This window comes from Dermacentor andersoni, chromosome 1 (assembly GCF_023375885.2).
Source record: "Dermacentor andersoni chromosome 1, qqDerAnde1_hic_scaffold, whole genome shotgun sequence".
Taxonomy (NCBI): domain Eukaryota; kingdom Metazoa; phylum Arthropoda; class Arachnida; order Ixodida; family Ixodidae; genus Dermacentor; species Dermacentor andersoni.
This window is the reverse complement of record NC_092814.1, coordinates 217,481,363-217,507,126: the sequence shown is the minus strand read 5'-3', so window position 1 is coordinate 217,507,126 and position 25,764 is coordinate 217,481,363. Positions and strand designations below refer to the sequence as shown.

Genomic DNA, 25,764 nt, shown 5'->3' with positions numbered 1-25,764 from the left:
TTTCTGACTAGTCGGGTGAAGAACGATCCATCTCGACCCACGTCGATTTTATGCTGCGCTAATTGATCTATAAATAGCCAACAGAACAGGAACAACTGGAATTACTCGTCATGACACCTGTGGAGTGTGATATTATCATTTTGAAACACTATAAAATTGAAATATTGGTACTAAAATAATAATTATCATGTAGCACTAGATTTTAAGAATTCCCGCGTCTGTCAGGAAATATCACATGACATTTTAATCTCAATGACGCCATATGCCCAAATACTGTGATGCCTTGGAATTGACATTTTCATGATGTTATTGTTTTTTTTTGTGTGTTCCAAGTATCTACTCACACAACTGGCGCCTTTAGCGAACTTTTATAATGTGGTCACACGCACACCCACACACACACACACGCACACACGCACACACACCTGCCTCATCTGCAAAACTCTCAACTTGTGCACGTGTTTGACGCCCACTTGACGTCACCTCATTAATTCGCTGTCACATCATGGATTTGGCAGCGTCTGCTCTGGTCTAGTTTAGCACTCTAAACTAATAACTAACAAACATGTAATAATAATAATATTAAAGTTATAAACTTAGTCCTAATAAACTTATAATGTTTTAAAATCTTATGCAAAAGTTTTCGTGGCCCGTATATCTTCCGAAAGCTAATGCCCTGTGTTCTAGATAGGCTGCTCAGGTTGTTTTCTAAACAATAACACTCAGTAGAGCTACTTCGTTCCACAAAACGGTCGGTATTTGCAACGTACAATATATCAGCCAACTCCTGCATTCTTTGGAAGCAAACATAGGTATATGTTACGAGCTGAAAATGGCTTGATGATTAACAAGCCACTTGTGTAGCAAGAGAGAGTCAGTGAGGGACACATTAAGTTTTGTACAGAAATATTTATTGATCGGTGAAAATGATGTCATAAATAATACAGAACTGCTGCCGAAAAGTGAACAGTGTACACGGCATGCCCGTTGAATTTTGAGGATGTTTGCATAGGCACATGGCAATTGTACTGCATGGTGAAAAAACATTTTCATCTGGCCTTGGGCCCAAGGTATTACAGCATTTTATAGGTGAACATAGTATTTTTAATTCGATTTGGGTTGGCTTTAACTATCCTATATAAAAAAAGCACTGAAACCGCAGCAAAAGTATTTTAAATACGATTTTTTTTCTGTTATACAGGAATGCACATATTAAATATAGAGTCTTATAATCTTCTTTTATTGTAAGCCGTGTTTATTCTATGCAAACTGAAGCATGAATTTACCTTTGCACGACATTGCACAGAAGAAAAAAAAAGTTGATTTACAACGCTGCATGTCTTCAGCTCCACGGCCTTTTAGAAGAGTACGTTTAGAACACTTGTTTGGAACACCACATATGGAGGTCACATAGGTGTAGAAATCGCCTTATACAATTATATATTGCGGTTATGAAAATCGAAATAAAGAAGGCTTAAATTATTCGAGTATCATGAAGATTGCCACAATGTCCACGTCGTTTCTATGAGGGCTGATGAAAGGTGTTAGGCAATTAGGCCCCAGCACCCAAGTCCACAGAATTGCGCGAATGGTCTTTCTTTCGTCGCGTGTGCGTATCAGCCCGCCATGCAATGTTCGCTTGACTCTCACACGTTGTTCACACACATAGTGTCCACTCGCTGGGGCCTTTAGTCGGTGTGAATGTTAGGCGCAGGCGTTCCTCATAAGGCCTCGTAAGTCGTGAAGCCGCACTCTGATCCAGAACACGAGGAGTCCGAAAAGTCCACAGAACTAGCCGGCGTCGACACAACCACAGAACCCGGACAGGATGACAAGTTCCACGGCGTCGAGGGTGACCCTAGACACGCTGATGAAGGTGTGTGCTGTCTCACGGGCGACGGCGATGACGTAACGGACAGAGGGGGCGTGTAATAACCCCGAGGTGTTGTAGGCCCAGCGGTAGCCAACGGGGTCAGCGTCGCTACCAAGGGCGTGGTCGTCGGCTCGTGAAGTCCAGCGGGCGATGTCGGCGTCGTCGTGAGCGCGTCCTGAGGCATCTCCGGTGGATCCTTTTTCTCCGCCTTAGACTCGACTATCTTGAGCGTTTGCGAAAGGGCCCAAATGTAATTGTGCGCGAACCTGAGCGTTTCGATCTTGGTCAGCTTGGTGTCGTCGGGAAAAGTCGGCAAAACACAGCGTAGACGATCCAGAGCGCTGTTGAGATTGTGCATTCGATTTCTCTCGCGGTCATTGGCCTTGAGCCGCCGGGTCTTTTTCATCTTGGGCTGCCCTGGTGTCTTCAGCGTTGTTGCTGAAGCTGTTGTCCTAGATCGTGCCGACGTCTTCGGGGTCCGCTTGCGTCTAGAGGAAAGCTGGGATGCCGTGGAGGAAGAGTCTCCGGACTCGTCGTCGTCAAAATCGTCGGCGTCCATGTAAGACGACGGGCAGGGACTGAGTAGCTCCTGAGAAGATGTTGGGGAGCGCTCGTCCGGGAGGTCATCGTCTTCGCTGAAACCACCCGAAGTACCACTGCGGAAGGCAGCATCATCTGGTGGTGACATGGGGAGCTCTGACTTGAGTGACAACATTGCCGGGGCCATTAGGAGCCTAGTGAGTAGTCGCAGCTGTGCCGGACGTGGTCGCTTATTTCTTGACAGGGAACCGAAGCTCGACACGGTCTCGCTTCAAGACGACGATGTGTAAAGCCTGCAATGACAGGAAATACGGGGTTCAGAAAACGAGCAATTACAGGAAAAGCATGTTTGTTTTTCTCTGGACAGAAAGCATGTACAAGCAAGTAAAGCATCTTCCAGAATGGGATTGGAAGGATTTTGGCCCCATTTCGCTGGAAACTAATTGTATCATCCCCCTCCCCTTCATTATCATTGTGAATCTTAAATCAATTCCCCTTTGTGCCATTCCCATCTTTGTACCCTGTCTAATAACCAATTCAGAGTAAGTACTGTTGGAGGGGCGCTGAAGAGTAAAGTTGTTTCTGAATGCCCCAAGCTTCTGAATTCAGTAGTATACACCTTTGCTTCACGAATTTTATTCTTACCACGCAAAAGCAGCATATTATGAAAAATTGTCCTATGAAAATAATTTATAAAATATATAAATTATAAATTATGGGGTTTTACGTGCCAAAACCACTTTCTGATTATGAGGCACGCCGTAGTGGAGGACTCCGGAAATTTTGACCACCGGGGGTTCTTTAACGTGCACCTAAATCTAAAAATAATTTCTGGCCAAGAAACTACAGTTACACTGCACCACCTTTTTCTGCAACGACAGTTTCAAATTATGAAATATAGGGTATTCGAGACACAATTACAATTGTTACAGACCAAGCTTTTCATAGCAGCAGCGAAAATAATAATTTGCGCTCTAATATCCAATACAATTAGTATTTCAGAAATTTGCATTAATTAACTTCTAAATCAGAGACTTCAGGACGCACCTATGTTCGAAGCATGACCTACTGTTACAGAATATGTGCCTTGCCCTAGTTTCTAAAATGAAGTACTCAATATCTGCAGCGACATGCACTGCTGTTCGTGCTAATACGCTTCCGCACTGTGGAAAAATGCTGTTCGGAAAACTATTAAGTGGAACAGCAATTCGTTTAACGGCTTTCTTTGAGTCTGTGTTTCTTCAAACTGGTATTAGACACAAATTGTCTAGCAAAAGATTGTGCTCTGAGTGCTTGATGAGATTAATTAGGCTGTTACAACATGCCCCGAAAATGCGTAATAAAATGTAATTCATGAAATTTGGTAAATAATTATTATATTGGTGCTTATTGCGCAAGTTCTGATGTCCGCCACTGCTATGAAAGTTGGTCAGCAAAATGATCATTTTATCTCAAATTCCTTATTTTTAGTTATCAGGGACAATCGTCGCTGAAACACACGGTATAAACGCTCAGAGCAAAAACTCACACACAAAACGGTTTTCTTTTAAGTGGAATAACACGGAACACGATGGAATAAACATTCGCCTCCAATTTGCCAGAACGAGTCCGTTTGAAGCGCCCCCATACTTTTCCAGCTCATGGCGGGGCCCTCAAAGAGTCGTTTTCAGTTTGTGCACGTGTACTTCGTGAAATTCCCTTGTGAAATTCGATCTGCCCATGGGCGTGAACTGAACACAGCCCTGACAGTGCACTTGCACTTTGGACAGCGTAGCGGATCGGCAGGAGCACTGTTATTCAGGCAACCATGTTTTAGAAAGCAAGTCCACGAGTAACCTAGTGAAGCATTCAGCCACTGCGGCGCCGCTTGTGCAACGCGTGGCTCTTCTGAACCGAGGCCAAGCTTCTCGAAACGAGAGCGCAAGCCGCCGCTAACAAACCCACTTCAGTGGCCACACAGGATCCACGGGCGCTCGACGACGCGTGAATGAGTTGTAAGCCTGCTCACAATGATCCACACTGAATCCGTACATCTCGGGTTTCACGTCCTCAGCTTGTTCCCGGTGGCGTCCGGATGTCGTACACAGCAACCGACTTCTTCTTCCTAATCACGTTCACTGTTCTTTGTCGTTAGCCCCTTCTATAGTAACTTGCGAACAGTCCTTTCCTGAGGCCGCCTTGAAGTGTTCCTGCATACGTACGTGTTGCCAAGCCTGATGCGGCCGGCAGCGTACTAGTTCAACTCTGTACCGAATGAAAGAGTTATGGCGACAATGGGGCCAGTCTTATTGTGCACATGTGTGCGGCAGGCGGAAGAAGAGGGGGTATAAAGGTAGATTGGAACACACAGACAGCCCTGTTTGGTTGCCAGTAGGGGTTCACTGGCCAGCCTTATAAGGGTATATACCCTTGGCCCCCGCACTATTCGGTACCTCAATGCACGAAGGTAATTTATCTTCTGACCAGTTGTCCTCACGTCAGGTCCACTTTGACCCGGACAGTCTTGGCTCATCGGGCCGAAAGAAAGGTCGATCGAAGGAAGCCCCGGAGGGGAGGGCTCCTTTCTCTGTCCGTACGTTCTCTCCCTTCCTCTCCGTGGGAGTCTTATGTAGGCTGCGGAAGCTTTGTGCGCCTCGGAGTTTGACTGCGGTCACTGGAGGAAAGCGCATGCATGGCTCCCTCTACGGACGCTCTGGCAACCTTTCTGCTGCGCGAAGATCATTGATCACAGCATGGCGCCGTGTGCCGATCTCTGTCTACTGTAGACGGCCGCTGCACGACTAGTGACGGTCGCCTCGGGGACCCTTTGATGACGTTTAAGCGACAGGGTGCAGATATCGCTGTGCTTGACCAAAAATGAAAGGCTCTGCGGTCACTCGCCACTTGAGGAACACAATAGCGAACTTATACCGTAGACTCTTGTGTATACGAGCGTCGCACGTTGAAGTTTCGGCCGCTATTGAGACGGGGCTTCTGTCTTGGATTCTTCTGCTCCTATTGAGAGGACTTCACGGTCTTCCATTGAAGTCTGGGTTCGCGTGGCGTTCTGGAGTGGGTGCAGTTCGTTTTGTGTCAAAGGTCCGACATCCGATCGGGCCGTCGCGCGCTTAACCCGCTCGATGAGCGTCCGGTCCAGCGAGGAGCGTGCAGAAATAGAAGGTTGAAGCGAGGAACGCCGGAAAGCAGACCGCGTTCCGTTCAGCATCCGTGCCTTTCAAATTCAAATGTAGCCTTACACGTAATGTATGAGGTGGCAAAGGCTCCGACGAAGCCTAAAATATCAAAGGCATGCGGTGATTGTCGCGTTATCTATACTCCCACTGACTTCGATCTGTTGTCACTGCGTTTTGAATATGAGACATTTACTTGGCAGCGAAGCTGGGATACTTGCATCGGCGCAGTGTTTAGTTAATCAGAAAGTTTTGCCAAATTATACGGCGCACAAGAAGGCCTATTTCACGGGATCTGTTCAGAAAGTCCGATGGTTTTACGTTCGCGAAATACCACGAAACACTTACGCTGGGAGAAGACTATAGAAAAAGACCAAAGACCAAATTTGCACAATGACACAAGTACGATTTGAAGAGTTCATACTTTGCTCTTGACATTTTGTTTCATTTTCTTTCGCATAGCCTTCAGCCGCAGTCCAAGCGCAACCACCGCTGCCATCTGTGGTAGCTTTTGTTCCATTCAGGAGAAATTTTGACTGCCACGGTAGAAGGAAAACGTTGCCGCCAAAAACCTGCTTTTTTCCGGGGACACGCCTGACATTCTCTTTGGGCACCAAACACAAATATACACGTTATGCGTGCAACGCACCATCTGCATAACGGTCAGTCACTCAGGCATTTTCCCCAAACACGCAGAGCCCGTCCCAAGAAGCGAGGACAGCGCAGGTAAGCGAAGGGACATCGTAACTTTACACCGCTCAAAAGAGAGGACAAATGGGAGAAAAAGGTAGAAAACGGCACCCGTATAAACTGCGCATTCCATAGGGCGCTTCCCAGCCCCTGTTTCTCTCCCCAGTGGATCGCTTTAAGTTGTTTCCCTCCGCGTAGGAAAGCAGCAGCAACCACGCCTGACGGCACACTAGCGACAAAATAAACGCGCCACTGTAGTATTTGCATTTCTAGAAACCGCCGCGGCGTCCTTTCATTTTGCTCGCAAGAAGACCCAAGTGCGCCGCGCCAAAAGCGGCGGGCGAGCCTGCTCTTTGAGCCAAAGGCGAGCTCGCCCGTGTTTCTCCCCTCTTTGCGCCTGCTTTCTTTATTTACGTCTCGGAAGAGGGTGGCGCGCGTTGTTACCGGTCGCAGCTCGGTGGAGGAAGGGCGACGCCCGCATTCTTAGACGCTCTGCCGCCCCAGCCGCTTGTTGCCAATTCGCGCTCGCAACTCACCGCAGGCGGCGGCAGCTCCTGTCGTCCACATTTGGGTGACAGCGCGACTGGCGCGACCTGCCCGCCGAGGTACATCAACGCGCCAAATTCCTTCTATTCTTCCCGTTTTCTTTCTTTCTTTTAATAATGGTCATCTGCTTTCAGTGTCCTGCGTCGTTAACCGTCTTATTCGAGCACGATGAACAACTTCGCAATGCGTATGGGAGTGGGGATCTGTGTGCGCAACTATGCCAACGTCAGCAAAGCCGGTGCTTCACATGAGCCTTGGCATCCATGAACTCTGCATGTACATTTGTCCTGGTATGACCTGTTGTTTCTGGAGACGAGTAATGCCATCTACTATACTTTCCTTCTGCAGGACTTCGTTGATGCAGGTTGTACATATCAACCATAAATCTACTTTGAGGGATAAAGAGGCGCTTCTATCGTTCCCCTTTCACACTCGCTGTGCCAGGAAGTTATCTCACACTCACCGGAAAGCGATAACACCAAAAAGATTTTTTTGTCGCAATCGCTAGTAGAGCTATGATTTCCAATTCCTTCCTGTTTTTAATATTTTCGATTTAACTTTAGTGGAATCGGCCCCGAAGATACAGTTTAAGTTGAAGCGAAATCAGAAAATAAAGTACTTTTCTTATAACCTCTTGCTGGTTGAAAACTTATTGAAGCAAAAGCTTTACTACGTGCACGAATTGGGGAATCTTTCGCATATTAAGAAAATATTTTATCCTGTGGCAAAGATAGGCCATCTCAAGCCCCTTACAACAACCTAACGCTTACGCCTGAAGGAGCACCACCAAGCATTTCTCAGCGCTTGGCTTGTCTTTAATTGCAAACATCGCAGCTTGCGGCAGTCTTGCTGCGTGTTTATGTCCTCAGTGCTGGGCTTGTAGTGTAGACGGGGTTTCGCGCCACACCACACGCCACTAATGCAAGTTGTATTCGCGCTCCATCTGTCCCGCCCTTGAGAGATGAAAGATGCTATAATTCATGAGTACCAATGGATTTTTTCTACGTTCGTTTTCATCGCGTAACTGCCTGTGTGAGGGCTGTATCAGACGCGAATCTATGCCTGGAAACTTGAGCAATGAGGACGAGATTAAAAGAAGGTCGTGCGAGCAGAGAAGAGCCAGAAAGCGGGCGACGCGTGTTAAGGAAAGATGTCAGTGCCAACCACAGACACATACACACACACACAAAAAAGGAAAATGAAAAAAAGAATAAGAAAAACCTCACATAGAAAACATACCGAAAGCATGGAGTCAAGAATAAGCCAGCCTATGTTGCGGTCGCTCAACAACCATTCTTCGGAGGGTGCCAGAATGGTGGCGCAGTCTTATAAACGAAGCTCGCACGGAAAGGCCCTCTACGAACATGCCGCGAAGGCGTCAATAGCTGACGGCGATGCCTCCCAGGGAACCATAACTCAAGACCTTCTCCCTACGCCCTTACAGAACGCTTGTCGCCACTTTCTTTAAATGGGGTGTTCGTCACCGCAATGCATTTCGATCGCGCCGCGGCGCCGATGTGTATAGCCGAAGTGCGCGCCTTCAGGTGCAAGGGCACATAATGGCCGAAGCCCAACGTACAGACGCCAGACCTGCACCACGCGCGCCGGTTGGCCGTCACTTAATCTCACACCAGGAGCCAGCACCTTCGTCGCTGCTCCAATGAATTAAATAATAATAATAATAATAAAAAGAAGTCAATACTGGCGTATTCTTGAGACCTGCCGACGTGCGGCTTTGATAAATGATAGGCCTGCTGCGAGCCCCTCTCGGTGCTTTCGTCTCAGAGAAAAAACGTTCGATCGCCTCCCGAAATTGCCACTTTACTCCATTAAATAACGTCACCCCTGGGCTGTATATCTACCACCTTGTTGAAGAAGCAACAGGCACATGCGCCGAACTTCGCGCGAGCAACCATTATGCGCAGCTTGAATAGCCGTGCGTCTGAGTGCGTACACCACGACACTTTGGTGCGTATGTATGTATGTTTGTATGTGTATACAACCGTAAAGGTTATAAAAAGAGAGACAGAGAGATAAAGGTACGGGTGGAAGACGAGGAAATAGTATGAACGATGAATCAAGGATGAAAGCCCGTGAGTGTAGTATAGAGGGATAAGTTATTGCTGCACAACGCATCTATGCGTGTTCCATTAATTTTCTCGTCCCGACTCGGCTGGTTAACATTCGCTCGTTTGCGGCATGTAAATAAAAAAGAGAAGGTAACCTTTTCAGCTCTTTTTTCTTTATCTTGAACCAAGAGCGGGGTCTCAGACTAAAAAATGAAAGTAAGCTTGACGAAAAATAAAAGCACCCCTGAACTTAGGTATGGTGCTTAGCTGCACAGCTTCAGGGAGCTGACAATAGTTTTACTATGAAGATCAGCAGGCGAAGCGAAGAAAGCGTATATATATATATATATATATATATATATATATATATATATATATATATATATAAAGAAAATAAACAAACTTCGCAGTTGAACAAAATCGCAAGAGGCACGAAGCTCCGTGGGGTTTGGGACGGGGAGATTGTGCAGAAAGAGCGGAAAGGGGGTCGGGGTAGCACCCGGACGGGTTCCGAAGGGTTCGGAAACTCTGAACCGACCAGGGGCGCCCGCCTTGTGCCCCATTGATGCGGGCGTCCCGCGACCTTGGAAGAAGTGGGCTTCCGAAAGCAATCGGGAAGCGGGTAAAAAAATTGTGCCATGTTATCAATGAGCCTTTACAGCTAAGAATAAGTGCAGCAACAGGCACTTGTTCTTGCATGTCTTCAATTTTTTTTTTACCCTCGTTCTCAGTACGCATTTGTGTGTCTCTGAGTTTGTGTTTCATATTTTTGCCACATTTGTTTTTGTAGTTATAGCCTAAAAAATCTTCCAGACAAAAGAGAAAAAGAACGAAAGGAAAGACAGAAAGCCAGAACAGAGGGGCTGGGGGAAAGAGAGCTTCCCATTTCTTAGAGCTGCACCATTCAACGAGTGTCGTCTTGAAATGAAGGCTCTCGGAAAGAAGATGAAATAAAATGAAGAAAATCAGAAAGAACGAACAAGAACAGATTACGATGGTGGAGCTCGTTGTCCGATTCGCGTAGAAGAAAGAAGACACACACAACACGTGGGATTGTTGTGCCATAAGCAAGCTGTGTGAATGCCGTGTTTGTTGGATGCAACTATCCATATCAAAGGAAAGGTTTGCGCACAAAAAGAAAGCGAGTGATGCGGGTGGTAAAGAGGCATGCAACGAGGGCACGGTTCAACAGGTTGGAATGGGTACAGCTTTGGCCGTGTATTTTTTGTGCCGTCTATTCAGGAGGCATAAAAAGCAAGATAACAAAAAAAATTGAGAGAGAGAGAGAGAAAAGTCTATGGGGTGTAAGGCAAGATGATAAAAACACGTGGCTCGTGTTTGACACACACAAGCTTTCTTTTTTTATTCTTATTCTTATTGTTATTACCAACCATCTCAGATACCTGGAACGATCGCAGTTGTGCACATTTCGATACTGAAAAAAGAAATAAAAAAATCGAGCGAAGACAAATGACGTGTATCGGGAAAGCATGTGGTGTCGAGTGCCACGTACGCTTTCGAACTGAATGTGCGTGTGTTTGCGCGCGTGTTTTTTAATACGTTCACAATGAATGCAGTCGTTGTCTCGCTTTTTGTTATAAATGCTGCGGCGCGCTATGCCTGTGTCTGCGCGTAGTGGTGCAGGTTCGTTCGACGTAGAGATGATGCCTGGAGGGGAGGAAAGATGGCCGCTGAATTGGTACGCGTTAGCAGGCTGTGGGAACATAAAGTAGGCTTGAGCCTCGTGCAGACGCGAAACATCAATCGATTCGGGCCGGTGGGGTGGTGGACCATTGAGGCAGACCATCGTGAACCGTAAACGCGACATCTATGGGTGTTTATGAGAACCGCGTTCTTCGCGTAGGTGAGTAATTGCACTGGAGACAAAACCGGCGGTCGTTGGCCTGAGTGTTCCCGAACGGTCGATAAACTCTTCCGCAGAAAAGAAAAAGAAATTTCGCTTGTCATGGTTAAGAAAGGAAAGGCATTAGACCAGCTACTTAACGCCGCGCCCACAGGATAGGCGATTTGGTGATAAAGGTTTTCACCACCCATAAGAACAACCCCTTCGGTTAACTTATGTGCGATTTTCGATAACTCATTCAATTTAATTATACCATCTGTTCACATTTCTTTTTCTTTTTTTGTTTTACATGCGGAGAGCTAAACGTATGAAAGGTTAGCACGTTAGTTACCATCTATCGGGTATACTGAAGGCGTCTTGGACAAATGCTATGAGGCGCTTCATCATTTGAGCGAAGACACTTTGTGGATCGAATTAGCTCCGCCAGTTGTGTACAAATGGCATATTAGAGGCAGGGAGTGTAATGTGAGGTTATACGTTCGCCTTCACGTGATCTGCTGGAAATTACGTGACGCCGTGAGTTCATACGCACAATTTTCGGCATGCCATTGCTGATGTGCGAGTCACATGCCCTACATCACGTGCCCTATGTTTTATTATGATGTGAGTAAATGCTTTTAGACCGGAAAAGCGTCAAGCTCCTTTTATTTCTTTGTGTCGTCTGTAAAAGCTTCACGAAATTTCACGTGAGTGATGCGCAACCTGTCGACGTCACTTTTGTTTGAATGTGGCCTTGGATTTGGATATTGTAGTTGTATAATGCATACTTTTTGTCAACACCTGACAATGTTGCCGGCAATATTTTTTGTTCGTTGAGATCCTATGGTAGCACCGCCATCTTTATGGGACCTGGCCCGACAGCACGACCTGCTAAGCGAGCGCTACCATTCCAGACCGAATTAAGGATTATAACCGGAAGTGCTGTACAAGTACCCAGAGCCCAGACCCTTTAAAGTCTAGATTGCCGGTGCGGGTAAAACACGTGGGAGACACGAGCTCAAATAGGTGAAGAAGGCAGGGCGACACTGTGCAGAGCTGGCTATATCTGTGTCTCCCACTAGCTTAATCTTTGTGCCAAGACTGTCTACTCAGCAAGTACATGATCACCTGTTCTCAAATGGAATCCACCGCCGTTCTAGTGAATAAGTTCAATTGGAGCTTCACAATGGCTCCGGCATGCTGCGTCACAAAGCTTTGTCGCACGTCGCGGGCCTTGTCGTCTGGCGCCGCGAGACACTTGGGAAAGCAGCTGCGTTATACGGTTTTGTGCAGCGCATTTCAAACAGCTGGCGTACTCGGTTAGCATCATGCGGCGGACATAGGCTCGAATCCAGAGGGGGTTCGGAACGTCTGTACAAAAAAAAAAGGGGGGGGGAGGGAGGGGGTTTTGCGTGCTAAAACCACGATCTGATTGTAGTACACCGTAGTGGTGGACTTCGGATGAATTTTGACCACCTGTGATTCTTTAAGGAGCACCTGAATCGAACTGCACGAGCGTTTTTGCATTTCACCCCCCATGAAGATTCGGCTGCCGCGGGCGCAGTCGACCTCGCAGCTCCGAGCTCAGCAGCGTAGCGCAAGAGCATTAATCTACCACGGTGAAACGACTTTTTGTTTAATTAGGTCCATATATTTTAGCCTATAGCTGATATCGGCTACGTTACTGACGCCGTACCCCATTTCGAGCAGAGTAAGAGCCCCTAACAGCTATGAAAATAAAGGCTCGTGTGCGTACATTTTGGTGCATATTAAACAAACATGGCGTGGTCAACACTATCCCGGCACACTATGTACTTCAGTATGACTCTCACAATGCGCACCATGGCTTTGGAATGTTAGTGACTTCAGTGCTGTGTACACAATTTTGTTTGCATACTGCTCTGAAGCGCCTCACGAGTTACATCTAAAAAAAAAAAAACAGCACCCAAAGAAATATGGCGCCAGGAAACAGCAACTTCGCAAACGGACGCAAATATATTCTGCATTCGCGTCGAGCGAAACCGTGTCTAAAAGTAATGAACCTGACTGTATATTCGAAAACGGGGACGACGTGCTTGGCACAGAAAGCGAGAATTAAAATGTTCCTATACATGCGCAGGCAAACACTAAAATGTGACAAAATATATCCTGTTATGCGGTGCGCTTTTATCGCATCACTCCGATATCTCTTAACCTTTCCCTACAATACAGGCTCTACGATACAGGCAAGGCCTTGCGACAGAAAAGGCCACGTAACCCCTACGACTGGTTATATTTTGAATGTACGAAAAAAAGCTCGCTCTGTGCTCTGCAACAGCCCTGTAGGGGACATGGTTAGCTCCTAATTGCAAAGTATACGTTCAACGTTACAAACCTATAAGCAGCCTAATATCTCAGTGCTGATTTAACTGGCTCCTCCCCAATAATCAAGGCGTAGAACACTGCATGGGACGTGTAAGTTTTCCGCTTTGAGGCGCCATGGGCAAAGGAAAGAAAGACATTAATAAGGAAGGTTAGAAGAAAGAAAGGGAGAAAAATGATTCACAAAAGCGCACATTCAGTTTTGTATTTCTTTGTTGCTTCTCACAACATTTTCAATGTTCTTATTTTGGTTGTAATGAGTCATTCGATTTTATCAATCTGGTTTGAAAGCATCTCCAAGGCTTCGGAGCTCACTATCTTTTATGTCGAATACGAATTCTGCAGCAATTCAAAGGAGAGTAGAATATATATGTGATAAATATCCCGTGCCCGTTATTCCTGGAGCTCTGCATATAATACTAGTGAGTAAAACTGAAATTACAGAGCCCGACTTGAAGTTTGCTGCTTACGTTCGAGCAGTCTTACAACATGTTCCTTCCTCGGGGGAGCGTGATGTCATGCACAACCATAAAAGATGAAGCACCTGGAAGGCATCGAAGTATTTGTTGTCAATTGCGACATGTGCGGAGATGCCGATTTTTACTTTTACCTGAACAGCCGGCGCTGACCACGGCTGTCTGGTAGCAGGTTTTTCAACAGAATCAAAGCACTTCGTAAGGATGCGATACTGGCATTATTTCAATTAAATTTGGCCAATAATTAATTTACTCATGGCGCATGACATCTCACATATGCAACCGAGGCGTTGTAAAGGACGCCGCATAGTGGAGGGGTCCGTATTAATTTTGACCATCTCAGGTTCTCTTAATTGTGTGCTGAATGCTCGATGCATGACGTTTTATTTTTTTTACATCCCACAGCAGTGGAAATGTGGTTGCTGTGGCCATGATTTGAACCCCAGACTTTGAGCACAGCAGTGGAACGCCTTAGTCACTGAGCCATTGAAGCAGGTAAGCTTGATACTATATATAAGCATTAGATTTGTTACTGCCCTTGGAGAATTGACCAAGTTTCTGAGAAAACCACGACTCTCTGTAGGAACAGTAACACAGATGAAAGGAAGTTACGAGAGGAAGCTTTAAATAATGGCCAGAATAGGTGTGTAGATATCAGTAAGTGGCCCTATCTGTTCGCAAACTCTAGCATTTAATATGCGTCTTGGGCACTGTATTTGTCGACTTCGTACACGATACTGTCAAATGCGCAATTGCTGTAATGGCAGCAGCTTCTTTAAAACCAAGAAAATGTTTTTATTTTTATACAAATGTTTTTCAACACAAACAAGAGAAGAAAGATAAGCGAGGCGAGAAGAAAAGAAACAGTGGTGGCTTCAATATTGGCGTACACAATGCCCCAAACAGCCAAGGCTGCATGCTACAGTGTTACCATTTTCGAATGATACTGCCTCGTGAGTGTTAACTGTATTATTCTAATCACGAAGAAAAACACACATTGTCAGTGTGGTTTACATATGACTGCGGAAAGTATTCTTGTGATTCAAAGTAGCACGTCGTCTTGCCGACAGACAGCAAACGAGGTTAATATTTGTATTCGCAACAAAATAGAATACTATATGGAAATTCACCGGCAAGATACCATGCTTTCGGTCAGTTAGCTAAGCTTGTTGAAGCTGCTCATTGTATCTATGGATGTATGTCAAACCTCATCGAATGCTACCAGAGTACAGAATCCGATAACTATTGCTTGTCTCACAGAGATGCAGCGCGCGAGATGCCGGCTATCAAAGCCGGCATTTCACGTGTGCGGCAAGGGAAACATTCAAATCAAAGCAGCCGTGCTACGCAAAACTGACCTGCTCTGTGTTCTGGCGCCGAAGGGCCTGATATTCCAGATGCCGCGCCACCACAGCGAGCGTCCTTGCCCCTCGGTGCGGGCAAGCAACACCGGTCGGCGGGAATTGATGCCACCGCCGAAAGGCGCCCGGGGTCTGTCGAGAGCACAGTCCTTACAGAAAAGTCGTGAGCGAGCCACACTGCAGTCCTTCGTAGATGCAGTTCGTAAATGCGCAAATGTCGGCAGCCGACGAAGGCGATCACTCGCGGGTTGGACCACGAGGCGCAACGTGTTGCCGCTTGCACTGCTCTATATAGCTATGGCACGAGGTGTCGTCGAAACCAGGAGCGCTCGGTCGCGATTGACTCGCCACCGGCTTCGACTCTGGCTTTTATAAAGCCACCCCTACCGGCGGCACCACCTTCTTTTTGACTAGTCCCATTTCACTCCCCCCCCTTTTCCCCCCCTCCATCGCAACATCACCCCCCCCCCCCCCCCTACCTTTACTTCTTTCGTGCCATAGCCCACACACCCCCGGTTCGAAAAGACGCACCCCTGAGCCCTCCGTCGCGTCTACCCCCCCTGGCAGACGCCTCGAGCTGCGAGCTGAGGCTCGTGCCACGAGGCTGTTTGTGAGTGCGGTGCCTTCCACCCCAACCTTGTATATATTTTTTGGTTCTCTCTCTCTCTCTTTCTCTCCTGCCTGCGCTCTTATCCTGTTTCGCCGCTCTAATTTTGTTTCTTGTTTTGCTCTTGGGGACTCGCGGCGGGGGGGATCATCCCCTTTTTGTGGGTACGATGGGGGGCAGACTTTTTGAATGTCCCCTTGCCGGTACATTCAAAAGAGGGGGTCCTGGCTCCAGAGTTTCCTGATTGGACGTCCCGCAGGGACTTGTTGGCCAATGGGGAACTTTGAAAAGGGATCGGCTGAAGAGGTGTAGGGGAGGAAACTTTTGGCGGGAGACTGAAGGGGCAGGGCGGCGGCGGTTATGGGGGCGACGACTGCTGCGCCTGTTTGTCTGAGCGTGCGCCGCTGTTTGCCTGAATAGACTACTCTGCTAGGATCCGCATACCATAACCGCCTATGAAGGTCGCAATGTACGACGAGCTTTGTACGAGTGTTTCAAGTGCGCGCGTTAAGAAGAGGCTGTGGTATCGGTGGTGCGAATTGGGGTAACGACTACAGCACACAACGTGGCCCTTTTGGCGGGTTACTCACCATTCTGTGAACTCGCGGTTTCCAAACTCTAATTGCTGGATGCCCTACTGTTACGTTATCCATTCGCTCAGTAAAGTTTACTCTCCGTTACCTGTAGTTAGGAGACGAGTTGTAGCAGTTAATCTTCTATGGCAGTCGCAAAGGTTCACGGTGTGAAACCACGACTTTCTTCATCGCTATTTAGTATTTACTGCTCCTCTAGAGTAGATACAATGTGGATAGGACTGGATATGGGGAACTAAAGCAACTTCATATTACTTGGTAGGAGTGTTCTGAAAGTACCACGAGACCCCTCAAGGACATTGCAAATGCTTCTCAGTGCATCAAGTTTTCCCTCGCTTACACAGAGGCCCGACGAGATTCAAGCGCAGGAAACGCCGTCTCTGCCTTTTTTGTAATGTTGAGTAATTTTATCATGTTATGGCCTTCTGGAAATACTCACGACAACTTTGATTATTCCCACATGTACCCAATTTAAGCATGCCAGTTTATGTACAATTTTATTTGTATGACTAGCAAGTTATTGAGTGAACAAATGGTAGTCTAACAACAACAACAAAAACAACAACAACACCAATAATAATAATAATAATAATAATAATAATGATAGTAGTAGTAGTAGTAGTAGTAGTAGTAGTAGTAGTATTCATGGGGAATATTTCCATGTCAAGTGCAATACAGCTGACGTGTGTAGCATGCCTGCAATATACATATATGCTATCACAGTGACACAGTCAAAAATATGTCGCGCATCAGAATGTTACTTGTCCTCCGTGAGTCGTTCGTTTCTGTACCGGTGGACTGGGCTGCTGAGTAACTGAAGAAAATATTATTAATTGTGAATATATATTGGGCGTATACTTAAGACGATCTGATCGCACTTCTTTAGCCTAGCACCTATTATACGAGCACCACCTGAGTGCTGAGCGGTGGAGATTAACAGGGACGAGTTGCAGTCGGACTTCTTCTGTTGCACTAATACACAGGGTGTCTCATGTAGCTTGAGCCAAACTTTACAGATATGCAAATGCCACGTAGCTGGACCGAACCAAGGCAATGTTGTTTGTAGTTGGTTGGAGATACTCAGAATATTTTTTGCATTCCGCCTAATTAGATAATTAGTCTTCATAAATCAATCAACTTCTCAATTATTATAGTTAGATGAAAAGTGTCAATGAGAAAGTTGTAGATACAGTTCCCGATACAGCTTTCTGTTGCTCAATACGTGCTACATAAAAGTATTTTTCCGGGCGTGAAAGAAGCCCGCAAACGCATGCAAAATTGGCGCGCGACTGGCCGCTCGAGGCACGTTGCGTGACTCTCGGGCTTCTTTCAATAAGACTTGTTTTGGAGTGACTTGGGGCGCTATAACGTAAAACTATTCCAATATGTTTTTATGCCAATCTTCTGACGTCAAATTTGCGTAACCACCCACGCAAGCACCGGGCGGCCACCCGCAGGGTTGTCTGAACAAACCAATCAAACGCTATCCTCGTTCATAGGAGGCCACTTTTGTTTGCTTGAAAAACGAATAACATTGCCTACACTGAGCGGCTTGTCGTATCTAATTGGCTGACAAGAGGCGAGGAGAACGCTCAAGTGGAGAGGCATTCGATGGGGCAGAGCCAGTGCACTGAAAATTGATAACCGGATGAAGAAAGTGGTGCCGGCGTCTGCGATTGGTCCGTTTTCCCTTACTTAGCTTGCGGTGGCTGGTAAAAAATCGCGGCGGCATGCAACGGAAGCTTAAGAATGACGCTGAAACGGAACATCAGCAAAGAAGAGTTGGCCGAATGAGCTCGTAAACGAGCCGAAAGTGCTCGAAAATGTTACGCGGCCACGCAAGAAGCTTTATTATACGCAAATATACCCATGCTCTCCGGCAGGTGCGAGTAGCCAGCGCCTGAGCGATCGGCAGCAGCCATCTTTTATTCCTTTTGGAACGGGGCAGCCTGCGGCTATTCAGAAGAAAATTCAGTTTTGTTCGGCATATTAATGCATCTTTATTGCATACACGTCACTTTGACGCGATGACATTTCGCGGTTTTGTGACGTCGCGTGACAGGCAGGTGAAGTGGGTGCAGCCCGAAAACTTTTCACCAATAGCCGGGGGCTAATGGCAAAAAGGCGTCGAATCAGAAATAATTGTTTGTCGTTTTTCGGTCAAATCATGCATAATCACTTTGTACACATCATATCAGATGGGGAGGTATCGCAGTTTTCGTGACGTCGCGTGACAGACAGGTGAAGTGGGGGTGATCCAAAAAAGTGTTTGACCAATGGCGAAGGGCTGATAGCAGAAATGGAATAGAAAAGTTTGGAATAGTTTACGTTATAGCGCCCTTGGTTCATACTGGCAGGAAATAAATGGACGGCGCGGAATTCAAGACAAGGACGTAGTAAGGAACACGGTCCAGCGCTTGTAGATGTCCCTTAGGACGTCCTTGCCTTGAATTCCGCGCAGTCCATTTATTTCCTCACGGTTTCTTTAATGCTCGGAAAAACACCTTTATGTAGCATGTATTAAGCAACAGAAAGCTGTATCGGGAGTATTTCATGTTACTCTACAATTTTCTCATTGACACTTTTCATCAAATTATAATATTTCAGAAGTTGATTAATTAATTAGGACTAATAATGTAATTATGTAGATTAGAAACAAAATAATCTGACTATCTCAAAGCGACGGCAAGAAACATTACCATGGTTTGGTCCAGCTACGTGGCATACGCATATATTTAAACTCTGGCTAAAGTTAACTGGGGCACCCTGTATGTTGGCACTATACGTGCTTGTGACAAGTGCTGAGGTAGAACTTAAATTATACTTACGACGATAAATACGCACGATGTTCCGATTAAAAATTAAATTAAAATAAAGGCGGTTCAGGGCCAAAACCCCGGTAAGATTATGAGGTACACAGTACTGAAGGTCTCCGAATTAATTTTGTCCACATGGGGTTCTTTAACATGCACCAAATGCACGGTACACGGGCGTTTCTACGCTTTCCCCCTATCGAATTGCGACCGGCGTGGCAGGGATTTGATCCCGCGCCCTCGGGCTTAGCAGCCCAACGTCAAAGCCACTATACGCCGCCACGGCGGGTCACAGTGTCCCGATAAATAACAATTTTCTTTTTCCTCAAAGCAGGTAACGTACAGTCATATGCCCTGTAAACGGCGTGGCGCTGCGGGGTGTGTTGTTTAGTGGAGGTCTGGCGTCACTGCTAAGGAGGCTCACGCGCCCACGCCATCGTCCACTCTTCGAAGTATTGATCTGTCAATATTTCATGCACTTAGGTAGTTAAGCACGAACTAACACACAACAATCAGCAGTGAGCGAACAAGGGAAGCCTCAGGCTGGAGCCATCGTTTCGACAAGAGCACTTGTGCACCTCAGAAAGACACAATGCGAGAAAAGACAAGGAAGACAAGACCGACAAGGCGAAGACAAGTCCAATAGTTTAAACGTTGACTCCTCCCAGAGGCTTCCCTTGTGCGCCCACTGCTCTTCACTTCAAATATCCATCTTTATGTGAACCCTGTGTCATGTTTCTATAACAGGGAAGAACGTACGATTGACAATCCATAAGGTTGGTTTCCTTAAGAGCCTCACGTTGCCCCGAATATATAGTACCTTATTAGTCCAATCACAATCGATTCTCTTTTACTTAGGAGGACAGCTTTCACTGTGACGATTTTTTCCGGTCACGTGATGACTTGGAGATGGAGGTAGCCAGGTGTCATGTCGGTAGGGGGCACGGCGATATGCGAACTGAGGAAGCTTCAGTCGAATACTGTACGGTAATCATCTGATGTCTTGCGTATATACCACAATAGAGCTCAAGGATTAACGCAAGTGCTTTCTTTGAGAGACGGATAACGACGACAATGGGATTCCGCAAGTCCCTCGCTGAAGAAAAATCTTTCACGAACCATTCGCATTGGCTCAATGGCCATAGCGTTCGGCTACTGAGCACAAGGCTACCCATTCGATTACGGCCTGCAGTGGTCGCATACCGATGAGGGTGGAATGAATCAGTGAAAAAATAAAACCATTAGCCGACTTCAGCAATTCCTCTGGCTCTGTACAGCAGCAAATGACTTCACAGCGGTAACCGCAATCTTCCCTAGAACAACTTCTATGAGATGCCCACGAGGTCTCCGTCCGCCGCTGTATCGCTGCTGTGGCTTACGAAATACGTGCACAGACGCTGCCACTCTAAGAGTGTACGCTGCCCACAAAAGCATGCACAAATAGCTGAGCTTGAGTGTTGCACGATAGCTTAGTGACTATCGTGTCCACCTATCAAATGCACATTATTGCAAGGGCATGAATTCTACTCCCAGTGCAAAGTTTCCGTTTTCGCAATTTACCCTATGGTGAAGACGAAGCTGGGGTTAAGGTGGTGATCTGACGATGACGATGGTGACAGCAGCGTAAGTTAGCAAACCCGGTTTCCGTGGTGTGCTAAGATAAATCAAAGTTGCTTTAGAGTAACGAGATATAGCCCTTTATGGCAGCCTTAGTCTATATTGTGGCTGTGGCAACGCTGAATTATCATGCCTTCCAATAATTTCAGAAAGCCGTAATGCCGGTAAAAATAATCCATTACAAAGAAAAAAGATCCAATACGACAAATGAGGATGGTTCACTTACTATGCGCTAGCGCTTGTGAGTGCCGATTCTGTGGCTGCATTTTCTTTGCTGAGCGCGAACTTGAAGTCGCTGCGGGTACTCTCACTGTTGGCTCTTCTTCGCTGTACTACTTCAAGTGCTCAAGTGTTTGCACAAAATAAATTTACTGTTTTCTTCCGTCGTTATTATTCTCTTACAAACACCCAACACCAGTTTAAACCGTTATGTACGGGCACAGCAAATCTACTTTCGTGCTCATGAGTGCTGCCACAGAAAAGCGCTCGTGGATCTAGTCTTGTAGGTTCACGTCAAAGAAGCGCAATTGGTCAAAATCACCCCACTGTGTGTTTCATATGTCAAAGCAATATTGAAAGTTTTAAACATGAAACCCAATTTAATTTTCGTAGGTGTGATCGGCGTTCTAACGCACCCAAAGGTAAGGTGAACATTCTGAAAGTAAACAGTTTATTCGCACGGCTTACATTTCACATGCCGTACAGTGCGCCCCCCTGTGGTGACTACACACATCAGGTATGCACTGCGCGTGATCGAGGCGGCCGTGGTACAAGCAGCGACAAGGAAAGTGGAGAGGGAAGTGAAAGTGTCGGTCTCAGCCGTTCATATGCATGTGCGAGTTCTCGCTAGATGTCGCCACCGTTAGATTAGACCAGCGGAGCGGTGAACAATGCCGGGATGCTCTCTCTCTCTCTTGCAGGCGGGAGAGCAGCAACGATGGCGAGTCGTGGCGAGCCCCCGGGCGCCCCAAAGTGGTCTAGTAAATAGTGGTAGCGTTCGTTGTGCTGCCATCTCTCGGAAGAAGGCGTAGTGCACTGTCGCTGGTGGAGGCCGGCGCCTCCACTCTAGCGTGCGCTGGCCAGATCCCGTCCGCCCTTTATCTCCTCCCAACATAGTGTGTGCGTGCGTGCGTGCGTGTGTGTGTGTGTGTGTGTGTGTGTGTGTGTGTGTGTGTGTGTGTGTGTGTGTGTGTGTCTGTGTGTGTGTGTGTGTGTCTTGTTTTGCCACTCTGCCGTTAACTTTTATTTGACATGTCCTTCCCACTTCAAAACGGCTTTTAATTTGTCGCACCGCGACCACCATGCTAATGATGTTATCCTTAACAATAATTATTATAGGCTAATCAGATGTACGAAACAGATTAGTGCACATGTTTACAAGGTCGGAAATTATTATATATCTTGCTCTGTACCACCACAAATTCTATTTGGAGATATGGATAAATTAGGTACAAATTTCTTTCTCTTTGTTACTTCCTGTGCAAGAATATTTTTGTCTGTGTTTACTGCCCACAGATATATTGCATTACTTCAACTTATCACATTTATTAACGCGGAGAAATCACAGGTGTACAGATTTTATCTCATTATACACTTATGCCATTACGTTTCCAGCATGCCTCCTCTGCATGTAATTACGTTTCCCGAAAATATGTTTTCCTTGCAGTGTTGCCATTTTAGCGATTGTGTCGCTAGATGAAGCGAGTGTCTTGTCCGTACAGTGAGAAATTTCTCACATTAGCGACCGGCGTGTTTCTTTAGAGACATGACAGAACAATTGACGACATTTTAGCGACTTTTAAGTTGGGAAAGTTACTTCTAGAATAGCCTTCTAGAATTCACTTTATTATTATAAATCTACATATAAGCGACCAAAATTGGCCGTATGGCGTGTAGACTCGGTTGCCCTGAAGAAATGGTTGCCTTGACAAGATTCACAGTGTGCTAACAAAATTCACGTCTTTTTTTTTATGTTCCTTACGAAACGGATTTGAATGGGTCTTAACGCTCTGGGTTCTCCACTTTCACCAAATACGTTGAACTTGTGGACAATCTATTGCGAGATTTCGAACACACCTAGTGAATAAAAAGATAGCTCGACTGTAGAAGAGCGTATTCATAGGAGCGGCTGAGCTCGTTCATGCAATCCTGAATACACTTTTTGATTATCGCTTGGGTTTCGGACAAACCAGCACTGCAATTAACCTTCAGGTGGACCAAGGGGCGGAAGCGTAGTATTTGACCTACATGAAGGCCACGCATTTGTCATCGCCGTATTAAGGTGCGACGTTGCGTGTCTTGCAGATATTTGGCTATCCTTACCGGAGTGCCGAGAACTTGAATATTTTCAGGAATAATGTAAACCAAGTGCCTTTGCATGCTAAGAAGATCAAATTGTTTGTGTTTTTATGAATCGTGCTGCATTTGGAACCTCACTATGGGAAGGCAAACGCAAAATTTGAGCTGTCATTGTTCGCTCTTATGTAAGTATAGTAAAGTAAGAAAGAGCCCAATAGATATTGCTCGCAAATTCACTATTTATTCCTCACTCACACGGACTCTATACAAACGTGAGACGTTTCTGTAAATGATTTACATCATATTAGCGTATATTATAGTGTTCCAATGCGTACATTGTCTAAAATTTACGCAAAAGTTGTAGCGCCAATAATAGTTGCTTTGCAGCAACGTTTAGCGGAAATTAAGCGACATTCTTGCCTTACTTCAGCGACACGCTTCAAAAAATTGTGGCAAAAGTGTTTCTTTGTGTCTGTTAGCACATGCCTAACTATGGTGGCTTCACTCATGAGGAAGTTATATTGTACTGAGTATCCTCACGTCCTCCTAAATATTTCGGTAATTTAGTATTGTACTATCTATTCGCATACTATCTTTTGTAATTCTGTTTACGACATTGCAAACTAGATGCGCAATTTTGCAGGAATACTCTACCTGAATTGTATTATATATATATATATATGCACCGGACCTACAGAACTTTTTCTTGTATTATATATATATATATATATATATATATATATATATATATATATATATATATATATATATATATATATATGCTTAGGTTTTACGGAATTTTTGAAAATCGCCTGTTGCTGATACCCTAATTTTTGTCCTTGAGCTGGATTATTCGAAGAGGCAGACATTACTGGGCTGAGAAATCGAAAGACATATTCTAGTAATTAACGCAAACTCACTAATTAACGTCTTAATTATTTACTGAACGGCCAACTTTGCAATTTACGAATTGTAGGTGGTGAGCTTGGAATACATATCCACTTGAAATTAATTTCCAGGATGACACCAGTTTCGAGATATTATTTTCCAGGGACGAAATACATGGGCGTTCCAGTGACTTTTGTGCTTCAATTCATAAAATAGCGTTTTCTTAAAAAAAACGAATCCTTTGCCTACCGGCAAATGAGGGTAAGCGAAGCTTGTTCTGCGTGCACCTGACCTTCGTCACGGTTGAGTAACCCACAGGTAACGGCGCTGGATGGCTTCGGCCTCCTGCTCCCTCATGTCGGGATTTTCTCGTTGCTGTCGGATTGCCTGGGCTCGGGCGACTCTAATGGCTGGATCGGTGCGCCGACGGCGAGCCCTTCCAGGGGCGAGTTCTCGCCGCCGCTCGTCGAACGCTGCCTGTTCCTTGGAGGAACGCACAACGCGTGGGGTCCCATTCGTTTTCTGAGACTGAACGGAAACAAAGCCGGCGCAGGGCTCGCGGAACTTTTTCCAGCCCTTTCCCTACCTGACTGAAGCAAAACCACTCTGATTGGTTGCTCGCGTGGCCTGAGCGAGCGCCTATGCAGCTAGAATCCTTGCTAATGACTCACGCTCCGGCGCCGGTGGAGCTGTCAACTCATGAAAGCACCCTTTCCCGATGTTGCTCTGCTCTGGGAGCAAATGTTCTTTTTTTTTTAGTGCCACTTGTGAGCCAATAAAAGCTTCGCTTGAAAAAAGGAAGTGGAACAACAGCGAATTTTTACGGCGACTTCGATGGCGCAAATCTCCAAACTGGCGTCATTCTCGAAATTTGGTATTGAGCGCGTACGCTTTGCAAAGTGACCGGCTACAATTCATAAAGTGCAACATGGGCCGTAGAGAAATTAATTCAGAAGATCAGTAGTGAATTTTCGTTAATTGGCTGAGAGTCTGTTTCGATGTCTCGTGCAAGTAATGCCCGCCTCTCAGAATAGTCCAGTTCAAGGACAAGAATTATGTTATCTGCAACAGGCGCTTTTTTAAAATGCCGTAAAATTTCAAATTGATCGCCCTGTATATAATTTCAAACAGAATGTTCGGTTGGATTGGTATGCACGTAGCTTAGAACGAAGGGGCACACATACGAAAACGCCTTCTTTACATGTTTGCGTTTTATATATGCAACGTGTTCAAAATTAAGCTTTATGGTTTTCTTAAAATTAGGCACTGGGAGGCACGCGAAGATCACGTGTGCAAATAAGTTATGTGGCCAGGGGGACAGAAAGTGAAAGGATAATTATCGCTGTCAGCAGCCCCATTAACAAAAATGGAATAATTAACGTTTTATTCACTGCATTAACTGTGTATGTTTGTATTGAAAAGTTAGATGCAGTCGTGTTTCTACACAGTATCAGTTGGAAGAATTCTTCTAGCGTGTCTGTGCTGCGAGATATCCGACTCAAAATTTTAATTGTCGTTCGCATGATTACGCAAGCAAGAGAGTTAGGATCGGCGCAAAGCTCCTCCCTGATGTGACGTGTCTGTTTCGTGCGGCGTTTAGTCTGACAACGGGGCGGAGACATTTGCAAAGATGATAAATGTCCCCCTTCCCTTCTCGGCTGGCGAAATAAAAAAAATCGAAGAACCCCAAATTGCGGTCGTACGCAACACGCGACCGCCCAGCCTGCAACGATGGCGGCAGCTGACATGCTGAGATAATGGAGGGCAGTGCGCGTGCGTAATGGCGACTAGACGAGCGGGCATGGTCCTTGGCTTGGCTATGCAAATAAAGTGACGGCTGATTTACAAGTACTGTAAGTTTTATTTAAATCAAGAGCAACAATCCCATGACACACCGCGCGGTCATATCTTGATTTCGCCAGCCGAGAGGGAAAGAGGAACAGTTATCATCTTTGCCTATGCCTCCGCCCTGTTGTCAGACTAACTGCCATACGCAACAACCGCGTCACATCAGGGAGG

The 25,764-nt window shown here is 46.0% G+C and overlaps 1 protein-coding gene across 1 annotated transcript; it reads right to left on the bottom strand.

Annotated features, from left to right (window-relative positions):
- Positions 1-894: 894 nt before the first annotated feature.
- LOC126547912 (uncharacterized) lies at positions 895-15,236 on the bottom strand. Its single transcript, XM_050195962.3, has 2 exons — positions 14,927-15,236; positions 895-2,706 (listed from the first exon to the last, which is right to left on the bottom strand). The coding sequence occupies exon 2, from the start codon at positions 2,598-2,600 to the stop codon at positions 1,722-1,724; it is 879 nt and encodes a 292-aa protein (XP_050051919.2). The 5' UTR covers positions 2,601-2,706; positions 14,927-15,236; the 3' UTR covers positions 895-1,721.
- Positions 15,237-25,764: the final 10,528 nt, after the last annotated feature.

Coding starts and splice junctions, on each gene's coding strand:
- LOC126547912 (XM_050195962.3), bottom strand. CDS start 2,600: ATGGCCCCGGCAATGTTGTCACTCAAGTCAGAGCTCCCCATGTCACCA.